This window comes from Penicillium vulpinum, assembly GCF_028829585.1.
Source record: "Penicillium vulpinum strain IBT 29486 chromosome Unknown utg000002l_segment0_segment0, whole genome shotgun sequence".
NCBI classification, from domain to species: Eukaryota; Fungi; Ascomycota; class Eurotiomycetes; order Eurotiales; family Aspergillaceae; genus Penicillium; species Penicillium vulpinum.
Genome location: NW_026643242.1, coordinates 1,734,667 through 1,751,813, shown reverse-complemented (window position 1 = coordinate 1,751,813; position 17,147 = coordinate 1,734,667). Strand labels below are relative to the sequence as shown.

At 46.8% G+C, this 17,147-nt stretch overlaps 6 protein-coding genes across 6 annotated transcripts; 3 read left to right on the top strand and 3 right to left on the bottom strand.

Annotated features, from left to right (window-relative positions):
* Window positions 1-303: 303 nt before the first annotated feature.
* On the bottom strand, window positions 304-1,878 carry N7479_003730 (zinc-dependent alcohol dehydrogenase; the record flags this gene model as incomplete). Its single annotated transcript, XM_057251427.1, has 9 exons — window positions 304-488; window positions 550-803; window positions 874-924; window positions 986-1,079; window positions 1,134-1,214; window positions 1,280-1,301; window positions 1,376-1,457; window positions 1,522-1,573; window positions 1,638-1,878. The coding sequence occupies 9 exons, from the start codon at window positions 1,876-1,878 to the stop codon at window positions 304-306; spliced, it is 1,062 nt and encodes a 353-aa protein (XP_057110752.1).
* Window positions 1,879-3,614: 1,736 nt separating this feature from the next.
* N7479_003729 (uncharacterized protein) lies at window positions 3,615-5,130 on the bottom strand (the record flags this gene model as incomplete). The annotated part of the gene is made up of 2 exons (XM_057251426.1): window positions 3,615-4,807; window positions 4,863-5,130. The coding sequence occupies 2 exons, from the start codon at window positions 5,128-5,130 to the stop codon at window positions 3,615-3,617; spliced, it is 1,461 nt and encodes a 486-aa protein (XP_057110751.1).
* A 770-nt stretch (window positions 5,131-5,900) lies between these two features.
* N7479_003728 (putative chromatin remodeling complex subunit (Arp8)) lies at window positions 5,901-8,228 on the bottom strand (the record flags this gene model as incomplete). Its single annotated transcript, XM_057251425.1, has 4 exons — window positions 5,901-7,532; window positions 7,585-7,984; window positions 8,043-8,121; window positions 8,189-8,228. 4 exons carry the CDS (start codon window positions 8,226-8,228, stop codon window positions 5,901-5,903), a joined length of 2,151 nt encoding a protein of 716 aa, XP_057110750.1.
* A 475-nt stretch (window positions 8,229-8,703) lies between these two features.
* Window positions 8,704-9,548, top strand: N7479_003727 (ADP-ribosylation factor family protein; the record flags this gene model as incomplete). The annotated part of the gene is made up of 5 exons (XM_057251424.1): window positions 8,704-8,778; window positions 8,869-8,907; window positions 8,988-9,071; window positions 9,136-9,459; window positions 9,522-9,548. The coding sequence occupies 5 exons, from the start codon at window positions 8,704-8,706 to the stop codon at window positions 9,546-9,548; spliced, it is 549 nt and encodes a 182-aa protein (XP_057110749.1).
* Window positions 9,549-12,470: 2,922 nt separating this feature from the next.
* On the top strand, window positions 12,471-13,183 carry N7479_003726 (uncharacterized protein; the record flags this gene model as incomplete). Its single annotated transcript, XM_057251423.1, has 4 exons — window positions 12,471-12,582; window positions 12,605-12,772; window positions 12,813-12,891; window positions 12,946-13,183. 4 exons carry the CDS (start codon window positions 12,471-12,473, stop codon window positions 13,181-13,183), a joined length of 597 nt encoding a protein of 198 aa, XP_057110748.1.
* A 1,046-nt stretch (window positions 13,184-14,229) lies between these two features.
* N7479_003725 (class I SAM-dependent methyltransferase) lies at window positions 14,230-17,114 on the top strand (the record flags this gene model as incomplete). Its single annotated transcript, XM_057251422.1, has 9 exons — window positions 14,230-14,439; window positions 14,492-14,623; window positions 14,674-14,690; window positions 14,746-15,005; window positions 15,056-15,130; window positions 15,179-16,457; window positions 16,511-16,649; window positions 16,702-16,904; window positions 16,964-17,114. The coding sequence occupies 9 exons, from the start codon at window positions 14,230-14,232 to the stop codon at window positions 17,112-17,114; spliced, it is 2,466 nt and encodes an 821-aa protein (XP_057110747.1).
* Window positions 17,115-17,147: the final 33 nt, after the last annotated feature.

Sequence of the window (17,147 nt, the reverse complement as noted above, 5' to 3'; positions counted from 1 at the left end):
AACCCTCGTTCTTCTTTTCCGTCAATTTATGTAACAAAAGTAGGGCAGTGTGTGAATATCAGTCTGTAGCAAAAAGGCGAATGCCCAGGAGCCCTAGGAATCGACCGATTACGGTTCTAGAGGGGGTTGAATTGTGTTATTTTTTATTTTTTATTATTTTTGGGTTATAGTATTGACAGCCTCTATAACCAACCAACAAACGCCGCACACTAAATGAAAATAATGATATTTCCTTCATTGTCAAGACCAAAAATATCTTAGGACTATGCCATACATACATAAGAAGTATGTCAGCCATCGCACCTACTGAGGGATTCTCAAGACCACTCTGCCATTAATCTCCGAGCGCTCCATAGAGTCCAACACATCGTTGATATCGTCTAACTCGAAGACTTCAATGTGTGCCTTCACATCGCCAGCTACAGCCATAGCCATCATCTCCTCCATCTCATCCGCTGTTCCTGCAGAGTTCCCGACAATAGTGAGACCTGTATCGGTTGGTCAGACTGGTTCATGTTTTGAATTGAATAAATAGTAGAGAAAACCCACCTTTGACAATCATATCAAATGGAGTAGCTGGAAGGTTGAATGGCTTGTTGGGAATACCGACGCAGACCAGTGTGCCAAAAGGACGCAACATATGCATACTCTGTTCGTATGATCGCTCACCGTTGGCAGTGCAGATCACAGCGTGTACACCAAAGGTTGTCTTTTGTTTGACTGCCTGGACAATGTCGACTTCGCGGTAGTCCAGGAATTCCTGAGCCCCAAGCGAAAGGCATAGTTCCTTTTTCTTACCTCCGCTTCAGAAGCACCAGGATGTTAGTTTGTTATCAAGGTGATAGAAAATGTCCAACTTGAGATATCACATACCTGTCAATCGCAATGACCTTGAGACCCTTTTTAACGGCAATTTGAATTCCCCTACAGAAAGTATCTTTGTCAGAAAACAAAGCATGTGGTCATTAAAAGCTGGGGAATATACATATGACCAAGGCCACCTCCAGCACCAAGAATGGCAAGGTAGTCCCCTGGGCGAGTCTTGGTCTTCATAATGGAAGAGTACATCGCAATTCCAGCTGTGAACGGTGATGAGCGTTTGTATCGGCGAAATACCAATGGGAAAAACATACCACACAGAAGAGGTGCTGCACTATCTGGTGAAAGCTGCTCCGGAATCCTTGTCACATGGAGTGCTGGACTGACAATATACTCTGAGGCATGATATTAGAAGTGTTCCAATGGAATCGATGACCACACGGAAAGATCAAAGACTTACGCTGGAAGGTTCCAGGTACATTCTGTAAACCATCAATGTAATCAGTAACAGAGACGATGGTGGGAGACACATGATTTGCGGTGATTAACAACTTACTGCACCAGAGTTCTTCTGATACGGGCATACGGTATGGTTGACCTCACAAATCTCGCACTGGCGACACGAGCTGTAGAGCCATCTAATAGTGAAAATGACTTCAGCGTCAGCATAACCTCAGCCAATTGGCGACAAAGGAGACAGACCTGATACCAACCCGCGTTCCAATCCACTGCTCCTCATCAACTTCTGGTCCGACTAGATGAATGTTAGTATGTATACTTCTGGACTGCGTTCAACCCGATGCAACGATAGTTCTTACCTTTGACTACTTTTCCAATACCCTCATGACCCGCGACATCAGTCAACATGGGCGTGTCACCGCGGATGCTATGAAGATCCGAGTGGCATACCCCAGAAAATTCGAGCTTGACGAGGATTTCGCCTTTTCCTGGAGTTGGCACCGGACGATTGCTCTTGATCCCCACCTTTGCGGAGACAGTGGTACTTTTGGGTGCGATAACCGCAGCGATTTGAATTGGGGGGATTGGAGCGATCGACATATTGATCTATGAATATTCAAGATCACGTCCTTAAGAAATACTGCGATGTTTAGGATGCTTGGTTTAAATAGTTCGGTAATTGAGGTCTGATCCGATAGGCGGCATTAGTCGTATCGCAGATGCGGGGGTTCGAGGAAGGATTCAAAGATAAGCAGAATCAGTTAGCAAATACAAAGGTATATTTGGAAGGATCTCGAATTTGAGCAGATTAGGCAGTTTAGGTAGGAGATGAAGATGAGAATCCAATTTATGTATCGTTCTGTAGGTAAAATATGAACTTCGCCTCTCTGGATCGAGGTCTGATTAGGCGAGGAGGAACATCGCAATCCTTGGATCGTGGCGCCCATGAGGGCGGTACATTTATTCTCTGTTGAGTCTGGTATGTAGTTGATGGTTGTTGGATCGTGGTTGATGAGGAGATTCCCCATATTGAGTTGACCATGGATTGCAGCAATGATCAATGGTACAGGACCATCCATGCTAAGCATCGCAGAAGCCAGGCCTTAACTCCCCCTTTCACACACCCATCTCAAATTGGAGTCAACTTCAGCCCCCTTAGTTCGGTCGTAAAGTCTCGTTCGGAGAATAGTAACCATACAGGGATGGCATCTCATCAAGGCAGAGAAATCGGCTTGCGTGGGAAGATGTTGCTCGATCATAAGGGATTAGCTCGATGAGAAGGTCCAGCAACCCCATTTTGGAAATCAAGGGAAGGCGTCCATCCACTGTGTGAATGTAGGTTGCAAGATTAAGAGTTGTGATTGTGGCGAGCATGTGCTATCAAATGCGAGGACGAAGAAGAAGAAGCAGGTGATAGTGAAACACTACTTTGGTTGAAGAGGAGACTTGGCAGAAAGAAAGAGGTGACAAGTACAGGATAAGAGGAAAAAGAGACCATTGAGTGAAGTTTGAATAGGAGGGAAAGACCAAGCCTCAATATCGTCTGTCATTGACCACAGTGTGCTTATAGGGAAGACCATTTCCTGAAACCATGAGGCATGGAGGCAAATATATGCAGTACCAGCCCTGTATTCCCGGCCTCTGGCTCGACATTGCAGATATACATATGAAGCACTCTTGTCATTTATTTAATATATATCAGTTAACAAGAAGAGAAGATAAGAGAAGAGAAGAGAAAAAAAAAGAATTATAGCAAAATAAGCTAATATGAATGAAAAGCGCTCTTCGTTCGCATATATAGGTATAGAGCATATATATGAATTTAATATACCAATAATAGATTATGCTTAAGTATAAGAGAAAGGCCGCTTGATCATTTATGAGTAAACGGAAGATGAATTTGATGCCCGAGGAGGACAACAAGACTGAGTACGGTCTAAACTTTTTATAGCTTTATATACTCGTAAAGTGACAATCCCGGCGTGTCTATGTCATCCGTAATCTATAGCTATAACGCCGAAAAGAAAACGACATCCAAAAAAGACATTCCTACGGGCCAGATATATACCAGCTTATTAAGTCCATTGTCGTTCAGGGCGGAGGTGGCATATGCAGCCGACTCCTCTTGTATTCGATGATATACAACTATATTTACAAATTCATGAGAGGATTAATTGTGTACATGACTACTCCGTACGTTGATAAGCGATGGACTATACAAAACGCCATTTTCCATTGCTCGGACGCCAGACCCATGGGAAACTACCTAGGCAGAAACTTCAAGATTGTAATGTTCAAAGAAAGATCCATAATACATAATAGAAAGCCGTGAACATCTACTCGTCATCGCTCATGCGAGTATCCTCATCGGCCGGCCTCTCTGCATCCTCGTTCTCCAATGGTTGCTCCTCTTCTTGAGCAACAGGCTCGGGTGGCATGCTGCTTGCAAACTTCGGATCGATGCGCAGACGGGTCAAAGCACGCTTGTAGATCTCAGCCTCATTGGGGTCACGCATCACCACCTGCATCTGGTCAACCCGTTCCTCGTGCTCTTCTTGCTGGGTAGAAGTGGGGGCGAGACCAGCCTGGGCAATGGTGCGGGAACGCTCAGGCTTGAGGCGAGCCTTGCCGGAGATTGGGTAGTAGTAAGCGGCCAATTGTCTGGTGTCACCATCCTTGGGTTTGAAGAGCGTCAAAGCGATGTCCTTTTGCTCAGTGTTGAATACCTGGGCACTGGTGGCATAAGTGCGAATACGATCATAACGGTGGAACTTGTTGCCCTCAGCGCCCTCGTTGGTGTAGAGGTCTTCGCTGTCTCTGTTTGGGTTGGACAAGTTCATGCTTGCATCAATTTTCTTGACAGATTGGGGCTTCTCTGGAAGGAAGAGCTGGTAGTCATAAGGAACTGGGCCCGGGTGGGCATAGAGAGCAGGATTTGTGTTGTGAAGGTGCACTTTAGATTCATGCTCCTGGCAAACGCGCTGCTCGGGCGCGACTGGTGTCAAAATACCAACATCCATACGCCTGTCCCGCTTGCCTGAGATGGCTGTCAAAGGCGCCTTATCAAACTTGAATTGAAGGTAACCACCAGGATCTGGGAACCCTTCCAGGTCAGGCATCACAGGGAAGAAACCGACTGGCTTCAGCTTCGGATTTTCAGGGTGAACGGGATTAGCCCAAGCATTAAGTTCTGCCTTTGTGGGGGGGAGACCACGGATATGGCTATCGGTGTCGTCTCCAGTGTGCTTGCTCTGGGGGTAGGCAATATCGAATCCTTTTTGGATGAACTTCTTAACATGCTTCGGGTCATCCACGGGAGGCTTTCCTTTCTTCGCAGTGCGTGACTGTGCTTTGATGGGTGCAGGGCGCGATCCATCTCCGGCACTGCGATCAACACCGATGTGCTGTGTACGGCGGAGGAAACTGACATTCGTATTCCTTGGGGCAGGGTTTCGGAGTTGGTCAATAGTCATGAGAAGGGGAAGGTCCGCGGGGTCCATAGGCTGAGGGTTCTCAGGTGCCATAATAGCTAGTGGGATGTTAGTTGCAGTCATGCAATTGTAGGAGATTCTGCGTTGACATACCACTCTCATCGCCCAAATGTAATCCCGGAATACCGACAAGGTCAATTGGCATTCCACCTTCGGCATCGACTTCAATGTTGGGCTCCTCACGGCGTGCCAGGTTTGATGCGAAACCGGGAGTGAGGAAGCGACTTAGTCCCTCGTGTGGGATATCGAGGAACTTGGGGGGCATGTCCGGGGGAGGGAGATCATTGCGATAACGGAGGGACGCAATGTATTCCTGGTGAAAGCCACCGGATGACTGATCCTTCTTGGATTTGGAAGACATCTTGTCGTATTATTTGCTCGCGCAGTCGACTGGCAGATTAATTGCGCATTAGCAACTCAGCGTACACCTGGACTGAGGGGACGAAAGCTTACTATAATAGACTGGAATAGGCTGCAATGAACTGGGATGTTGTCGCCTCTATATTATTGGCAAACAGCAATGGTGCCACGACTTTACAGTAGCCAGTTAGTATAAGAGCTCGATTCAGAATGGATGCGAGGGAATTGGTCGCAAACCTACCGCGAGAGGAAAGTCAATGGCTTGTAGAAAGGCAAGGACAGCAGTAGTGAGAAAAAGTGGCAATATTACCAGAATCCGGTGGTTCAGCTCGCCAGTAGAAGAGGATTATCCAGACTGACCACAAATGGAGCTGAAGGAATTGGCAAAAGCTGCCCATACAGACCAACTCCGGAGCTGAGCCTGAGAACCATTATTCTGCCTACACTTACCGCTTATCCACTGTATTGAAGGCGATATGCGTGGAATTACAGAAATGATCACGTGGAAAAGCGAAAAAATTATAGGAAGGAGAACGTTGGAAGAGGAAGTGCGTGCATTTTATCCAACCTCAGGACAACACTTGTATCTGATCCCGGGCTTTTCAGGTTCTTTCCAAGGTTCCTTTTAGCGCATGTAATTATCGATTACGATATTCAAGGTACTCCATTGTATTAGGGGAAAAAATTGAAACTCCTTTTGACAGTAATCAAAAACATGCAACTCCCACGCCGAATTCTCATAATACCATAAATAAATCTGCCAAAGTGCACTCAGTAGGCCCACATGCACTTGTACGCCATTAACCGGGGACCAAGTCGGTCATACTCCAGTCTTCCAATCCAACTATCGTTTGTACCGCTCAGTTTGCCGAAAATACTGGCTCCCTTCCACACAACGACCTGGGGATCAAGGTCTCTGGGTGGAGTCCCGATCATGATCTCCTTTGAGAAGCCAGGGCGGAGAGCCTGTAGTCGCTCCTCTAGGAAGAGATGGAACCCGCTAGTCAAGCTGCCGCCACCGACTACCATGATACCACCGATGAAATCTCGCATCTTCTTCTCGTCCGAGCGAGCCGCGTGGGCAATAGAGGTCAGGATAGCGTTGTCCAGAGCAAACACAGGCATGATATCATCTCGATCTTCCACCGCAGGAGGGCGGGGAGCCTGGGCTGCAGCAGCCGTGGCAGCGGGCGTGCTTGTGCCTCCTGCTTGGGAGGTCCCTGTATTCTCGGGTGCTGGCGAACCAGCGACCGAGGATCGAGGTGTGCCCTCCAGATCTTGAACTTTGCTTAAAGCATGAGGGTGTTGAGGCCGGCTTGGTGTGGTCTGGACATCCGGCACTGCCAAGTGAGAGTCGCCATTTGTCTTGCTATGAGAGGGGAGGGGAGGGGCCATGGCGGTCAAAATCTCTGACTGGGCCGCGGAAGTAGGATCATTGGGCGATCCATCGTAGATGTCAACAGAACGATCAATCAAGGTCCGTCTTCCAATAATTTTGTCAGAGTTGTCGAAAATAACAGGCTCAAAAACACCCATTGGCGCAAGGTGAACTTCGTCAAAAGCCTTGAAAGTATACTTTCGTGTATCTTGGCCTGCCACACGAAGGTGGAAGTCAAAGACTTGTGGAGAAACGCTAGCTTCGTTCATTGTGCAGATGTTCTTCTTAAGCTCTTCAGCCAGAAGGAAGTCGTGTCTACGCCGTAGGTTGATGTCGGCGTAGGGGAAATGATCGTGCAGCATCATCTTGACGAACGTTTCGGTCACGTCTTGGCCACCAAACTTCAAGTTCACTCGGGAGTTCTCAATACACATGCCTTCTTCCACACAACAGATCGAAGTCTTCTGCGCTCCAATATCGACAACACATGCCGAGGTGAAGCCGGCACCAAAGGTGGCTGCCAAACTCTCTTGGATGAAACATACCCGAGCGAATGCAAATTCTCGCATCAACATGTCCAAGATTTGGGTGACATAGGACTTATCGTAGAGATCCGGGATGACGAACACACACGAATACTGTGTCCAATCCTTCTTGCTCGTCAAGTGAAGCTGGTTCTTGATCGCGTCTTCGACAATCAATGAGATATCCAGGAAGAGAGACCTCTTGCTTGTATAATCCTTCTCGTTGCACCAACCATTCCGGATTGGCCAGTACAGTTTGTATCGAGGTTTTGAAGAATCTGGTACCCGCAGGGCCGGCTGTCCGACGATATACTCTGGTGGGGGATTAGAGATCTCGGTCCATTCAGCACGCATTGGATCATTGTGTTCAGAGATAATTTCTGGCACGGTTCTGCGGTTATAGTTAACAACCATCTCCTTAGAGTTTGGAAGCATTCTTCGCTTGTTCTGTCGCATGTGCACCTTCAAATCTGCAGACATGCGATTGAAATGAGACGACCACTAGCAGGAAAATTAGTACACAGCCATCTCAATAGAATTGCACTAGACATACTTCAGATCCAAAGGCCTTCTCGGGCTCCATTTCAGAGCCATCATCGTGTTTAAACCTCTTGGGTTTAGGTTCATCATGGTCTTCGGACTCGCTAGTGGCTGCTTTTCTCGCAATCACCATTGGCAAGGTCTTCGGCAGTGCGTCGCTAGCAAGTCCAATCCGGAGATTCTGACTGCCCATATGGATGATAATAACCTTGGAGCCAGCCATCTCGGTCGGGGTCTCCTCCGCATCCTCCATGTGGGCGTCGCCATCTCCTTCTCCCTCGCCTTCCGCGGTCTCAGTCTTGGCCATAGCGAGGGCACGGTCGTGATCCTTCGCTTTCTTGGTCATTTTTGTCCTTGCTTCCTCGTTTTGGAGTCGGAACGCGAGGTTTTGATCATCTCGTTTCAGGTAGTCACTATATAGCGCAATCAGCATTGAATCCATGCGGCAGATATCGGCTCAGGTATATGTACGTGTAGTAGTTCTTCTGGTTGATTGCTGGGATCTGCGGCCAGCTGGATAGTTCCATGTTATTGTCAGTCCGCTCCAGGCCTATGTCAAGTATTAGCTACTCTGTTGCTGACAGGCATATTCCACCACCTCAGTCGGGTTATCTTACCCTCATCTCGGAGGGCCTTGCCCGACTTTTTTCCAACCATGATGGTATCGGTCTGTGGTCGGCTGTCTTCAATTGAGACTAATCGCGGCAAATCTAGGGAGTGCGCCGGATGTGATTGGAGTTCCCTACTCGCACTTGAGATATTGAGAGGTAGCCGTGTAGAAGGCGATAAAGGTAAACAAGTCCAGAATATGACAGAGAGAAAAAGACAATGGGGTTTTCTAAATGAGGAGAGCTCAATCCCGCAAGATGATGATCCCCCGGTTGACCGCCCACGCCGCACAGGCCGATCGGCCAAAGAACATCCAGTGCGGTTGCCACCAGTACCTTCTTCTCTTTCATCTTTATCTTCTCTACTTATATCGTAACCTCATAGCGAGTTTCTAAGGTTGCCTCGTTTCAATCCATACGACTTGCGCGCCCCTCAACCTATCATCCTTGGCTCCATACTTGCCCGGACAGCCTGTGAACTGGACAACATTGAACAACCCGCCCACTGATTAATCATACACAACATGGGAGGTTCACTATCGCGTATCTGGTCTCTTCTCTGGTCCAAGAAGGAAATCCGGATCCTGATTCTAGGGCTTGTACGTTGTGTCTCGATGTGTTCCACGCGGGGAAAGCAGGGCCTCATTAGTGTGACAAGGAAACTAACCAACATTATTTTGATGATTTAGGATAACGCTGGAAAGACTACTTTGCTGTACAGACTCAAAGTAAGATATTGTGGCTTTGGGACTTTGGTTCTCTGGCACATTTGAATGAGATTCGTGGAGCTGACAACTTACGCCCACAGATTGGTGAGGTCGTCACCACGATACCTACAATCGGTTTCAACGTCGAATCAGTCACATATAAGAATCTCAATCTTAATGTCTGGGTATGTTTTATCTGTCCATAACCTCGTGTCAGGTCGGGTCATAACTAACATTCCTGGCTTTTAGGATCTTGGTGGCCAGACTTCTATCCGCCCATACTGGCGATGCTACTACGCCAACACCGCCGCTGTGGTCTTCGTCATCGACTCCACAGATATTGAGCGGTTAGGGACCGCGGCAGATGAATTAGCCGCCATGTTGAATGAGGAGGAACTTCACGACGCGGCATTGCTAGTGTTTGCCAACAAACAGGATCAACCCGGTGCCAAGGGTGCAGGCGAGATCTCGGAGGCTTTGAAACTGGGAGAGCTGCGAGACCGAAACTGGAGTATTGTCGCTTGCTCTGCCATTGATGGCAAGGGTATTAATGAGGGAATGGATTGGCTGGTGGTTCGTTTCTTTCCTCAACTTAACCTGCTGGTTTCCCAAACTAACTATGTCTCTACTCGCAGCAAACAATCCAGTCAGAGGATGCATAATTTTCTGGCGTTTCTATGTCGGGTTTAGAATTTCATCTTTGATACCTTGGTATTCGAGTTTCTCGCACGACTCGAAGGCCTTCTGCTGCATTTGGAGTGCTGTAACACTTCTTCCCTTCGACTCTACCTAACAGAGTCCTTGTCTTATATTCCTTCACGATTCCCGATGTCAGACCTGCAGCTTACACATAATTGTTTAATTGAATTGTTGACGCTGAACTGTGTAGAAGAGCAGTGTCAGATTCATTCCATCTGAGTTTGTAATTGGTTATTAGTATTTTGATATCTCTATCTCCATCCACCAAGCTCTTTACGACGGAAATAAGGAGCTAGCTCAGATTCTACTTGCAGACACTCGCGTGGAACTGGATTCTTTCAGTTTGATTGCGGCTGCCCGAGGGGGCTACGAATATATGGCCAGGCTCTGTTTACTACAATATCCGCAAAAGTTTGACCCGAACAAGAATCGCTACTTGTCATTGCCATCCGAGGCAACAACACCGATCTGGTCAAATTATTACGAGAGGTGGCAAACGATACTTCTGATATGGTGTGGGAAATAGATGGAAAGACGTCTCCCATCAGTGTAGCGAATCGAAAAAGGCCGACTCCCGAGAAATCACTTCTCGCGAGAAATAACATCAGCGTTAAAGCCACCGTTAATGATGGCAAAAGTCCACTCACCTCTTCTGCATGTCATGGCAATGTGGAGACGATAGGGATGCTTCTTGATACTGAGAAAATTGATGTTGACTTGCCAAACTCGTACGGTCGAACGCCATTGTCAATTTTCACTAATATCTGAGGATACCGAAACAAGGAAGCAATTATGTTCTTACTCTCTTTTGAAGCAACATCCCAAAATGAAGGATTATAACGATCGACGACGATTATATCTTGCTTAATAGATAGCATTTCTAGCAATATGAAGTTCTTTCAAATGAGTTATCTAAAAATGGAATATATAGGATAACAGAAAAGCGAAATTGAAGACTATTATTGAGCCATAGCAAGTGCCAGCTAATAAGTATCTATCCCCCAATTTTGAGTTGAGATGTTTTCTTTAGCCCACTCAAAATTTGTGGTTGCATGCTTGACATAAACTGATGCATCGGTATAAAACCTGGGTTCTCACATAATGACTGGATTTAATCAATTTCCTCTTGTAATTTCGGTGGTTGGGTTGACTTGAAGTGCCGAGCTGCTATTGTCAATGGGAAAGGAAAGGGACGAGGCATTGACGAAAGGCACCGATAGATGGGTGTAGGAATGACTGGACACAGCGTATTATATTGCGACAGCAATCGTCCTGACCAACACCGACAGAATCATATACTTCATCGGAAATGGTGCACGAGATCCCGTAAGCGATGATACTCGATGCCCAGTAGAGTGTCAGTATGTGTCCGTTTGCGATTTCAGTTGTCGCCATGTTACTTGGGAATTGACACTTAGGTCTTTTCCTGTCTTTGGGTGATAAATCCAAGGATAAGTCATCCACACTGGCTCACTGAAAACGTGTTTTTTTCGTTCCTTGAGTGCACATATTACCTGTACATGTATTAGTGCTACACAATATCGTCGAGGTATAGATTAAATACATGGGGAAGCCACCCATCAACAAACAGTCTGTGAGCAGGACCGGTAGCGTAGAATGATGGTGGATTGGAAAGGATAAGCGCAAGATCTCCAGAATGATGAATCTCTCCAGAATGATGAATCATTTAGCTGCGGGATTGTACATCTTGGGTCTGCTAGTCACCTCCTTATATAGCCTGAATAAACCACATTAGCCAACAGTTGATTTTTTAAAAAGATCTGTCTCTCAATAGCGGAGATCAAATAAGATGTTTTCGTAGAGACTGAATACTCGTGTAGCACCGAGAAGTTCCAGACTAGGCTTCTTGCCGGAGCTTAATGCTTTTCGCATTTTCTACAAGGCAGTAATATGCAGTTTTGCTCCCTGCTATTTCATCCAGTGTTGGTTGCTGTTATTATTTGCTGCCGCTGCAGTACTGAGTGCCATTGCGCCGAGAGCAGTGCGTATAATGTTCTTTTCCAGTAGGAAATTTTGAAGTATACAGAGAGAGCCACCTAGATCGCGCTGGGTATTGTTAAAAATCGAGAAAGACTGACTGTTTGGGATGTAAGATGTCCAAAAGTTCCCTTCGAGACAAGACTCGCGGGCAGTCTGGGAAAGAGCGACAGAGGTAGCCAGGTCAGCCAAAAGAGACGAATGGCTTGGACTAGTGTCAACAGAAGTGCTATTTTCCAATGCACAACGAGTATTTTTGATTATATGCATAAATAATACTTACGCCCTTTTTGCGCCGCCGGCAGGTACGGCATGCCTTCGAATGCCCCGGGACACCAAGCATTGGAAACTGGGCTGGGTGATATGTAGTGAAAGTAGGCATGCTCCACTAATTCCTTTTCTATCCAGGAAGAGTATATGGTGTAGTATCGCCATATGTCCTATGCCTTCTGTTGCTGACCAGTATTGGAGTTACGTCAGACTCGCACGGTTCCAAGGATCAGCCCTATAACTTTAAATTGGTCGGGCCGCAAGAGTCCTCGGGCTAAACCGAACAGGGAACATTATGCGCAGCATCGGAGTTGTCATCTCTTTCAGGGTCTAAAATATTCTTTTGATCCAATCACTCTAAAAAAAAAGCTTTGCATTGCCTCACCATCGGTTATTCTGCGATAACACACCCACAGGTATACATATCCCATCCTCCATATACTGGAAGTGGTGTTTCAGCCTTCGTATTTCGAGATCCACCTAGACACCTGCTCGATGATGTGGCAGTGTATTCGAACAGGTATACAAAGACGGAAAATTCCAAGCGCAACTCAACCAGAAGATAAAACAGAACAATGCTCTGAAACAACAATCCAGCTTCCACCAATACTTTCACAATGAAGTTTAGTCTCATCTGGAACTTTGCTCTCTACTCTATGCTGGGCTACTCAGGGGCTCTTGCTGGATCGTTGTGCTACGGGCCCGATATCACCAGCCGTGCTTACCATGGTTACCATGACTGTTTTTTTAGATAATTACATCACCGTTTGGGGCGGAAGTCTGTTGCTCATTGACACTAGCTTCCACCCGGATGTTGTTCTCTTTGTTGACAGCTTCCCATCAGCAAGTGGCAATGGAAGCTCGGCCACCAACGTGACAAACAGAAATGAGTTTACTGCCTTTGTTGAAAGATCGCGAAGTAGATGGAAGGAATATATATTACTTCGAACCCATTCAAGCGGTTGCAGCCGATCATTCTGTTGCTGTTCGGTGGATAATGCATGGTGTCCTCGGATCGAACTTCAAACTCTTTCCAACGTAAGTTCAAACCACTAAGACTTTTATTACGAGCTGATCTCAAAAGTTGTAAAGACCATTGGAAGCCGGTACTCCTGTCACCTATAACGGAACAGAATTCCTTGTCCAGGATGACTGTACAGGACATATTAGGGAAGCGTATATTGCCGCAGATAGTATTTCATACATCCATGCGATGGACTTGGAGGCTGTCACTGTTCAAGGATACCAGAACAGTTACAAAATTGGCACCATAATCGCCCTGGGATCGCCAACTGGTAGACTGGACCTTGGTAACCTAGGGTCACATTAGTCAATTCATGCAGCATTCATTCACTTGCCCTTTTTTCCCTCCTGCATATCAGTCAAGCTCTCTCGAAGTATAGCCGTCATGACGCGCATTCATTGACAACACGTTCGGGATAGATAGCTTCACCAGCTTTCGACTAGACGGCCACTATTGGATATTTTAGTATCAAGGTGCAATTCATTCAACCGAGCATCATACTCTCCGTGATTTGTTGTTTTGTATCTTAAGACGAGGTATAAGCAACAAAAATATAGCAAGAGAAGCTAATGTCATACACGACTACTTAATATATAAGATTTCAACAAGAACTGAAATATCGGTCTGAGAGTACAGAGTAGTGATTCTAAATATAGTTGATTTACAAACGGAATTGACAAAAATACTCCGTACTTTGTGCTTTGTACTTTATATATGATCGCGATATATTCCGGTGCTCAGGATTTACTTTATCCTCAATTGTGGTGACACTGAGATCCCATCAAATCTGGGGAACTCTCAGTGTGCTGGCAAACAAGGAGTTGATTGGCGCCCGTGGGCCGTCGAGTTTGGCCTTGGTGGCGTCCCTATAGAGGGGACAGTATACCCCACGGGCCAAGTCGATGGGACCCCAGCCGTCAATGCCAAGACTTTCGGGGGACCACATGGGAAGTGGCCGGGATGTGAGTGGCTCAGATCTCGATTATATGCTACTGCAGGAACCCAATTGTCCTTAGAGTTGTATTGGAATTACAACAAGTTGGTTTATACTACTTTCGGATGATCGACTCTTGCAATTCAAAGAGCTATAATGGATCATGTACAAGTTACTTTCTTAATGCCCGTTAATATACTTGCAATTCATGTCCATTGTACCTTCCCTCGCCCCTCCACTCCCTCTTATCATCTGCCACCTCCCATGTGTTGCCCTGATAGGACATGGTACACGCTGCCGTCTCCTCGTGAGCGGCGCGTGTGGTCAATTAGAGCTTAGAGCCAATTCAGTTTGTATTTGAATCCCTCACTCGCTTTTCTCACTCTTTGTTCCTTGCATTGCTTTTTACATATTGAACATGGACTGGATGCACGTCTACATTATCGGGGCCGCCTTATTGGTGTTTGCTCTCATCTCCCTCGTTCTTCTCGTCTCTACTCAGCATATCAAGGTCGCTAGCACTGGAGTTGGCCCTTACTTGAAATTTATCTGGGCGAACTTCCTCAAACCGCACGATAAGAAGGCTGGGGGACAGCAAGATGCGTTGGAGAGCTTCTACAAGACACAGGTGGGATCAAATGATCACCATCTTAGATATGGTTCCAAGCTGACTGTGTCAGGCCGCAATTTACGATGCCACACGTCGTCGTCTGCTCTGTGGTCGTGAGGACATGCTTGGTCTTGTCGCTGCACAGCTAAAGTACAAGGTTGACAACAAAGAAGTCAAGACAGGAAAGGCTGTCTGGGTGGATGTAAGTAATTGAAATGTTATTTTTTCGGAGTGGGCGCTAATGTATTCCAGGTTGGTGGTGGTACTGGGTAGGCATGAGAGAAACCCCGACGTGATACCGACCGAACATCTGACTTGCGACAGATACAACATCGAAGCCATGGCGGCCTTTCTTCCAGTGGATACATTTTTTAAACATGTTTACCTAGTCGACCTCTCCCCGTCCCTCTGCGAAGTTGCCCGCAAGCGATTTGAGCGTCTTGGCTGGAAGAATGTTACCGTTCTCTGCCAGGATGCCCGGTCTTTTCAGTTGCCCGATAAGGAGTTCGATCCGCGATCTAAAAATGCAGCAAGTGCTGGCGTGGACTTGATTACTATGAGCTACAGTCTATCAATGATCCCTGGTGAGTATTGAAAAGATCTACGCAACAATGATGATGTTGATTTTTTTTAGACTATTACAGTGTTGTGGACTCATTGACCTCCCGCTTGAAGTCAACTGGAATGTTGGGTGTGTGTGATTTTTATGGTAAGAAATACTCGAAGTTTTGCATGAATTTTACTCATTCAAATGTAGTTCAAAGCATTGTGGATGTGTCCTGCCGTAACTATACTGGCGGCGCTTTCAACCGCCATGTCAACTGGCTTGGACGTGTATTCTGGAGAGCCTGGTTCGATTTTGACCGGGTCAGTCTCGAAGCCGCCCGAAGAGACTACCTGGAATACAAGTTTGGTACTGTCATCTCCGCCAGCGAACGAAACTATTTGCTTGGTGGTATTCCTTACTACATATTCGTTGGTTGCCCAAAGGAAATCGAATCCACTCCATCAAGTCAATCAATTGAGAAGCTGGATGCGTCTTTCACCGAGTCTCCTTACCTACTTCCTGCCAATCACAAGCAAGAGATGGATAATGCAGTGGTGAAAAGCACACTTGAGATTCGCTCAAAGGCGTATGAGTCTGCAGTGATTAATCTGAGTGCGAACTTGCCACTTCCATCATCCTTTTACCAGAACCACCACTATCGCATTCATTACAACGACATGCTACCCAAACATACTCAATTCCAGAACGAATATATCTACGCGTTCACATGGGAAGACCCGCGAGTTGACCACCGTCTCCTGAACATCGGCAAAGACGATGTGATCCTGGCTATCACTAGCGCTGGTGACAACATTCTTGATTATCTGCAAAAGGGCCCCCGCCGAGTGCACGCAGTGGACTTGAACCCTACCCAGAACCATCTCCTCGAGCTGAAGGTTGCCTGTTATTCAGCGTTGGGTCACCGGGATATGTGGAAAATCTTCGGCGATGGCAAGCACGCACAGTTCCGTGAACTGCTAATTTCGAAACTCAGCCCTCACCTGTCCAGCCAGGCTTTCCAATACTGGCTCGAGCATAGCCAGACCTTCACCTCTACCTCTGGCTATGGCTTGTATGAGACTGGTGGATCTCGCCACGCTATCCGCATGGTGCGATGGCTTTTCAATATCTTCGGGCTCCAGGGCGAAGTTCGCAAACTGTGTGAAGCGCAGAGTATTGCAGAGCAGCGCGAAATCTGGCCTCGCATTCGAAGTGTGCTAATGAGCCGACCACTTCACTGGGCTATTGTGAGCACCGAATGGTTCGCCTGGAAGGCTGCCGGAGTGCCACGCAACCAGCGAAATATGATTGTCGACGACTTCTTCCGCCGCAACGGCTTGACTGAAGATATGAAAAAGGGGAAGGACGTTAGCGGCCAATCAATTTGGGAATATGTTGTCAATACTCTTGACCCTGTGATCAACGATACTCTGATCAGCAACGACAACTATTTCTACTACCTTTGCGTACAGGGCAAATTCTCACGGAGGTTCGTTTCGCTTTTGTGTGCCTTTCAATTTCACGTGCTAACTGCAATCATAGATGCCACCCCACTTATCTCTCTCCTCAAGCACATGTCAAGCTTTCCACACCTGGTGCATTTGATGGCCTTCGTATCCACACTGATGAGATCAACGAGGTGATCAATCGTATTACACCGGGTACTCTGACTATCGCCGTGGTAAGCATCACAATACTTTTTAGAAATATTCCTTATGCTAAATTGACATCAGGTCATGGACTCAATGGACTGGTTCGATCCTGCAGGAGACTCAGCCCCTGTCCAAGCCCGAACTTTCAACAAAGCCTTGAAGAAGGGTGGTCGCATCCTCCTCCGCTCTGCCAGTATCAATCCTTGGTACATCAAGCACTTTGAGGAGAACGGCTTCTCTGCTCGTCGCGTGGGAGCTCGTTTCCCGGGTTCATGTATTGACCGGTAAGTTTTGGAATTCTTGTTCTTGACTATTATGGACAAAGCTTATATATCTGCTTTAGCGTGAATATGTACGCATCGACATGGATCTGTACTAAAACCAAGGACATGTCCCGGCCCAATCCAGACCGCAAAATGTCCGCTCTCTCATTGACCGATAGCGCTATTCCCGCAGGCAAGATGTCGAGCAGTGTGGAGAATCTGTTGATCTAAGTATGGCGATAATTGTTTTTTGTTTCCCTTGAT